General features: G+C 39.8%; 1 protein-coding gene across 1 annotated transcript in view; it reads right to left on the reverse strand.

Moving 5' to 3' along the window:
• Nucleotides 1–396: 396 nt before the first annotated feature.
• Nucleotides 397–7,729, reverse strand: part of LOC102812888 (torsin-1A-interacting protein 2-like) — a 28,347-nt gene continuing 21,014 nt past the window's right edge. The window contains 3 exon segments of the mRNA XM_006876434.1: nt 397–1,169; nt 2,235–2,327; nt 4,374–4,892. Of these exon segments, the coding sequence (XP_006876496.1) occupies nt 397–1,169; nt 2,235–2,327; nt 4,374–4,892 (1,385 nt within the window).

Genomic DNA, 7,729 nt, shown 5'->3' on the forward strand with positions numbered 1-7,729 from the left:
AAAAATTATCATTGATTCAGAACTGTAATTGCTTTATTCTGAGTCCAAACACTATCAACAAGGCTCTTCATTACAGTCTTACTCAAAACAATAAAAAATAAAAATCACTTTGTAATAACTCTGGGAAGCAAGAATATCTTCCTGTGCAAATACTTTGTTGCTAGATTATAGAGTTTAAAAAAAATCCTCATACTCATCTATGCCAAGCTGAAAGGTAAGGGGGAAAATCAGGTCAATTTTTAGCTTTGTCACACATTGATTATAAAAATATTATAAAAAGTAAAAAATGAACATTTTTTTCTAAAATAAGCTCACTTTTACTTTTCCTATCCTTTATCAACCACCTTTAAGTTGACTTTTAAAAAAAAACCATGTCTTCTATAACCAACTCTGTGCTTAGCTTTCTAGAGGGCACCCCTGTTCTTCTATGTTCTTCACCGGCTGGACAGGCAGAACCAGGTGGGAAATACGGCTCCACAGACCACTAAGTTTGTCTGAGTCCATGTGGTTGAAGGACTTGGGAGTGTTAGAGTTGGTAAACCGGGCCCAGAGCAGATCTCTAACTTTTTCTTCTATTTCCCTTGGGCCTACACTTGCTTCCAGTGTTTCCTCCTCGAGTAGCACAGTCAGGACCAGGGCCACATCTTTGAAAGCTGCATTCTCATGGTCACAGTACTTGTAGAAGATCAAGGTAGAGCCAGCAGGAAGGGATTCGAAGCGGTGTACCACAGCAGCTTTCTGGCCATTCTCAAATCCAGAACTCAGTTCAAGGTCAACCCACAGCTTGACTGTATCACTGTCCTGTAAGGTTCTTGCAGCCCCATCGATCTGAATGGCAGAGACTTTCTGGGAGGAGGTATAGGCATCTGCAACGTGGTAGCTCAGGCACTTTAGGGTCTCTCTTCCCTCGCGAGCGGCTGTAAATATGATGGTGGCTGGCTCTGAGGGATTGGAAACATTGAGGTGCTTCTGTAGAAACTTACGTCCTCTCTGCCACAAGAAGGAACTCTGGCCGGGGAATTTATCCTTTAGTTGAGTGAAATGAGCCAAGAAGGCATCCAAAGCTGGATTTTTGTGCACATGCTGAGCTTGAGAAAAATAGTAGCTACTAATAGCACTTAGCACGAAAATACACAGAGCCGTGGCCAGAAGGACAAAAATGATGTATCCTGTCAGAGAATGAGAACATTAGAAAAATATGAGTAGAGACAAAGCTTGGGATACAGTGAAATGGAGGAGAGGCACTATCATATTTCACTGGCACTGGTGCATTTCTTTTTCCTAACTCATCTAAAAGTTCTGTATTAAAGTCTATTAGAGATATCTTTTCATCAACTTCTTCTCAGACTTAATGACTGATGACACAGTATCTTTGTTAAAAGGTAAAAGCTAAGTGTATGTATTTGTTGCAATAATAATGTGATTCAGAATGAGCTATCAGGATATTCTTCCATCTTCTCAAAATATCTATACAAACTATTCTTTTCCTAAGGGACAGAACTCAAAAATGCCACTTGAGAAGCTAATAATACCTCAGAGAGATTGCAGGTTTGGTCCTCGACCACCACAATAAAGCAAATATCACACTAAAGTAAGTCACATGACCGAGGGTATATAAAAGTTATGCTTACACTAGACTGTGGTCTATTCAGTGTGGAATGTTGTTACTGTTGTTGTTAAGTGCCCTCAAGTCAGTTCCAACTCATAGTGACCCTGTATAGGGTTTAGCGATTGGTGGGTTTGAACCACCAACCTTGCAGTTGGCAGTTCAGTGTTTATCCTACAGCACCGTACTGACAGCACTATGAAAAAGTTTGAAATATTGTGAAAATTGCCAAAATGTGACACAGACATGAAATGAGCATCTGCTGTTGGGAAATGCTGTTGAGAGACTCGCTTGATGAAGACTTGCCACAAATCTTCAATTAAAAAAGCAAATAAAATAAAACGAGAGTGCCTATACTCTCTATCTGAAAAGGTGATTTTATGAAAAGCTCTTTCTAATGTGAGAAATTGCATTTTGTTAAGTATAGTAAAGTATCTGTCAGCTCTTGAAGGGAACAATTCGTAAAACTCGATTACTCTATTTTACTACTATTATCAAACATCTTTAAACAGAAAACATGCTAACACAAAGTTAAAACTATTTAAACCTGCCAGTTGTCTAAGTACTGCTCACTGAGGATTTCTAATGTACATCAACATTGTACTGAAAATAGGTTTGTTCTCACCACAAAGGCCCAAATATCTAAACATCTTTCTTCTGGTATCCTGCGTTTTCTTTTCGTTTTCTTCCATTGTTTGTGCTTCTAGCTGACTTCCAGCCTCTGTGAAGGAAAAGAACACTATTATTTTGAATCAGCACACTGGGGACCATATGTGCATCGCTCCACCTCTCTCTCATCAAACCAAAGAGTTATTTGAGACGATATCTATACGTTGCAAAATTCTCATTTTGGCAATGCTAACGTTTTCCCTGTCTTTTCCTTGAGGCTCTAAATTAGTTTGATTCTGCTTAGAAGCATAAAATGAAGTGCTGTGAAATTCATTGATGGGGAATGTTGCCACATTCACAGTTCCTCGCTGGTCCTTACATCAAGATCAAAGACACAAGCATTCTGATACTGCAGCCAAACCCATCAAAAACGTGATTCGCCAACATTTACAAAATCAGGAAGGGATTTAAGAACTGTCAGCTGTTTACAGAATTCAACATCTTTACATCATGATGTTCTAATTCCAGTGTTCAAGTCTCACATGGCTCCTCAAGACGCTCAAATATACCAGCAACCAAGAGCAAAGCAAACTCACTGCAGCTGAGCTGAATTCCAACTCCTGGAGCCCCTACAGGAGAACTGCTCTATAAGATTTCCAAGCCTGTAAATCTTTATAGAAGCAAACAGCGGCACCTTTCTCCCACAAAGTTAGCAGTCGAACATTTAACCACTGTGCTGCCAAGGCTTCTTATACAATTAACAGAGGCATTACATTCAGAGACAGGAGCTATGACTGTATAGTTACAAAACAGCTTATAAATCCACTTTGAAACGCCTACTGAAGGAAGTACACAAAGCAAGAAAAATTAATTTTACTAACAAATTATGAAAAATCCAGGTCAATTAAAAAATGTCTGGGAGAAAACAAATGCACTATTTTGCAGCACTCTAAATTGACACATCTGGAGACTAGACCGGTGCTCGACTCTGGTTAACTATCTCAAAATAGTGAAAATGAGTGTTGCCACTACTGGAAAACTAGTTCAAAGGGCATACCCTATTAGCAGGGAGGAGTAGATTCACATACTAGAAAGGAGAGTCCATTTATCCATACTGCACCAAAAAAATAATTTTATGTATCTAATCACAGAACGGACCTTATACACCATTATCCGACATCAACATTTCACCATTACACAGTTCACTGTAAGTAGAAAAACATTGTTTTTTTAAATGCAGGAACTGTATAACACTGTGAACCTATTATAAACTATAAAATCCACTACCATCAAGTTAATTCTAGCTCATAACAACCTTATAGAGGATTGCCAAGACTATGGGATCCTGGTGTGACGTTTTAGGTTAATCACTGGACTGCAAGGTCAGTTTGAACAGGAAGGTCGGCAATTCTAACCCAACAGCCACTTCTTGGAAACCCTACACATGGTCGCTATGAGTGGTAACCAACTTGATGGCACTTACCAATAACAATATGGTCTACAAAAGTCACATTTATTCAATGAGACGTCATAGGAGTGGGTGGAAAGGAGGAGAGAGATCATTGGAGGGAGGGATAGGGCCGTATGGAAGAGAAAAAGGTGGGTTCTCAAGAGCCTTCCAGACAGCAAGAAGGGACAGATGAACACAGGAGGCAAAGAACAAAGGAGCAGGGGCAGTCTAATGCAGGGAGTTACTGGGCACCCCCTTCAGCAATTCTTTCTAGGGCTTACCCCTCCACAGATCAAGAGTCCCCAGCATGCCTATTGGGAAGCAAATGGAGGGCTAGCCCCAGGGAAAGCAGTTAGGTAACCATAAACCCTGAGGAACACATTTCCTTATAGCAGCAGGTAGATAATGGTGAATGCAAGTGGGGAAAATCTATAGCAGGTTTCTAGGGCTAGGCATAAGACTACCTGTGTGCAGCACCAAAGACTGCTTTAGCCACATATTATGGCACATGCAAAACCTCTACATATTAGTAGAAACCATGCAGAGCCAAGGAATGCCAAGGCCACACAGAATCTCTATTTATAAAAAAAATTAAATTTCTATTTTACTCTAATCCTGTGTGAGAAAGGCAGAATCTCTCTGAAAAGAAAGAGGTTTTCAGCAGCAGAGTAATGCAAATCAGGATAGTCATTCAGTGGGTTCTCTCACCTGGGGCCACCAGTCGCCTCCTCAGTGTGTCCTGGCTCTCCAGTCCCATGCTGGAAGGACCGGAACTCTGGGCATCCTGGGAGTCTGGAGCAGGTGGCTCCTGCAAAGATCCGGTTCTGAAACTCACACCCCCAAGGAGGGCTGCGGAGCTGCTCCCTAGGTGTGCAGCTGCTCGTACTACCTTTTCACTGGGAGAACGGTGAGGATCTGCATCCAAGGGTCCTTCACCAGGACTGCCTGGATGGAAGTGGCATCCTTGTTCTCCATCCTGAGAACTCCACTTGGTCTCATGTTCTCTTTCATCCTTTGGATATTTCCCATCAGTTGTTTCATCTGGACTTTCTGAATTATCACCTGTATCTTCACTTCCCGGACCTATTACCACTACTCCTTGGTGGTCTTTGTTAAGACCAGAGGCAGGGTTTGGGGTCTGATCTTCGGTGGCGGCATTCCCTGTAATTGTAGTCTTCTGTACCTGAGAATTTACTGATGGGACAGTTTCCAAATCCTTTTGAGAATCTGCTGAGAGAAAAAGTTTTAACTTTTATTGTATAAGATTCCCTATATTTAAATATTTTAGCAAGGACTGCAATTAATAGCAACTACACATGCCTGTTGGAAACCCTGTACAGGGTCGCTATGGGTCAGAACCGACTCGACGGCACATAACAACAACAACAACACATGCCTGTCAGTTTGTCATACTGTAGTGGCTTGTGTGTTGCTATGCTACTGGACACTACTGGTGTTTTCAATACCAGCAGAATCACCCACAGTAGACAGGCATGGAGCTTCCAGAGTAAGAGCAGACTAGAAAGAAGAAATAGGTGGTCCACTTCTGAATGATTAGCCCCAGTAAATGTTATAAATAACCATGAAACCTTATCTAGTTTGGTACTGAAAGGTGAGTCCCTCAGGTTGGAAGGCACTCATAATATGACTGAGAAGAACAGCCACCCCAAAGTGGAGTTGACCTTAATAATGTGGATGGAGCCAAGCTTTCAGGACATTCATTTGCTGTGAGGCACACCCAAAATGAGAAGAAGCAATTGGAAACATTCATTAATAATTAGAATGTGGACTGTATGAATTACGAATCTAGGAAAATTGGAAGTTGTCAAAAATGAGATGGAATGTGTAATGATCACTATTCTATGCATTAGTGAGGTGAAACAGACTGGTATTGACCATTTGAATCAGATAACATATGGTTTACTATGCCAAGAATGACAAATTGAAAAGGAATGATATCACATTCATTGTTAAAAAGAACATTTAAAAAAGAAGATCTATTTTGAAGTACAATGCTGTCTGGGATAATATCTATTCACCTACAAGGAAGACCAGTTAATATGACTAGTATTCAAATTTCCACATGAACCACCATAGCCAGTAAAGAAGTAAGTGTTCTACCAATTTCTTCAGTCTGATTTTGATCAAACATGCAATCAAGATGCATTGATAATTACTGGTAATTAGAATGCAAAAGCTGAAAACAAAGAAGAAGGATCCGTAGTTGGAAAATATAGCCTTAGTATTAGAAATGATGCTGCAGATTGCATGATAGAATCTGTAAGACCTACAACTTCTTCATTGCAAATATCTCTTTTCAAGAACATGAATGAAAACTCTACACACAGACTTTGCCAAATGGAAAAATGGGAATCAAATTGACTACACCTGCAGGAAGAGAGGTTGAAGATGCTCAATATCAGCCAAAACAAGGCCAGAAGCCAGCTGTGGTACAAATCATCAATTGCTTTTATGCAAGTTCAAGCTGAAGTTGAAGAAATTTAAATAAGTTCACAAGAGCCAAAATACAATGATGAGTGTATCTCACCTGAACTAAAGAGATCATCTCAAGAAAAGATTTGATGAATTTAACACTAATGACCAAAACCCAGAGACTTATGAGACCAAGAACAAGAAGAAAGCAACAGGTTATTTAAAATATATATATATACCCAAGTGTATGTCAGAAGAGACTCTGAAAACTTGATCTTGAACATAGAGTAGCTAAAGCAAATGGAAGAAATGAGGAAGTAAAAGAACTGAACAGAAACAATTCCAAAAGGTGGATCAAAAAGACAAAGTAAAGTATTATAATGAAATGTGCACAGACTTCCCAAAAGGAAAGAACATGATCAGCACTTCTCAAGCTGAAACAACTGAAGAAGAAAGGAACAGCACTGCACTGTGAACCACATGATCGGCAGTTCAAACCCACCAGCTGGTCCTTGGAAACCCTATACAGGGTCACTGTAAGTCAGAACTGACATGATGGCACTTAACAACAACAATGGACACAACTTATTCCATTAACTCCTGGAATCAGCTCTGATGCAGCACTAGAGGCACTTACATGTTTATACCAAGAAATCTGGAAGACAGAGCTACCTGGCCAACCAATTGGAAGAGATCCATATTTGTTCCCATTCCAAAGAAAGGTGACCCAATAGAATGCAGAAATTATTGAACAATAAATATTGTTAATATCACACACAAGTAAAATTTTTCTGAAGATAATTTAAAAAAACAGTTGCAGCAGAACATTAATAGGGAGCTGCCAGAAATTCAAGTTGGATTCAGAAAAGGACATGGAATGAGGGGCATCACAGCTGACGTTTGATGGATCTTGGCTGAAAGAATAGCATACCAAAAAAAATGTTTACTTGTGCTTTACTGACTACGCAAAGGCATTTGACTATGTGGATCATAACAAATGATGGATAACATTGCGAAGAATGGGAATTCCAGAACACTTAATTGTGCTCATGCAGAACCTGTATATGAAACAAAAAGCCGTCATTTAAATAGAACAAGGAGATACTGCATTGCTTATAATCAGAAAAGGTAAACTCCAGGGTTGCATCCTTTCATCACACTTATTCAAACTGTATGCTGAGCAAATAATCCCAGAATCTGGACTATATGAAGAAGAACTTGGCGTCAAGGTTGGAGGAAAGCTCAATAACAACCTGTGATATGCAGATGACACGGCTTGCTTGCTAGAAGCAAAGTGGACTTGAAGCACTTACTGATGAATATCAAAGAATACAGTCTTCAGTATGGCTTACAACTCAATGTAAAGGATGCAAAATTCCCACAACTCAACCAATAAATAACATCATGAAAAGCAGAGAAAAGGTGGAAGTTGTCAAGGATTTTATTTTTCTTGAATCCATGATCAATGCTCATGGAAGCAGCAGTCTAAAAATCAAATGACACTGCACTGGGTAAATTTGCTGTACACAATCTCTTGTAAAGTATTAAACAGCAAAGATGTCACTTTGAGGACTAAGGTGTACCTGGACCCAAGTCATGGTATTGTCAGTCACCTCATATACACGTGAAAG

Source organism: Chrysochloris asiatica, unplaced genomic scaffold (assembly GCF_000296735.1).
Source record: "Chrysochloris asiatica unplaced genomic scaffold, ChrAsi1.0 scaffold00379, whole genome shotgun sequence".
In the NCBI taxonomy this organism is placed as follows: domain Eukaryota; kingdom Metazoa; phylum Chordata; class Mammalia; order Afrosoricida; family Chrysochloridae; genus Chrysochloris; species Chrysochloris asiatica.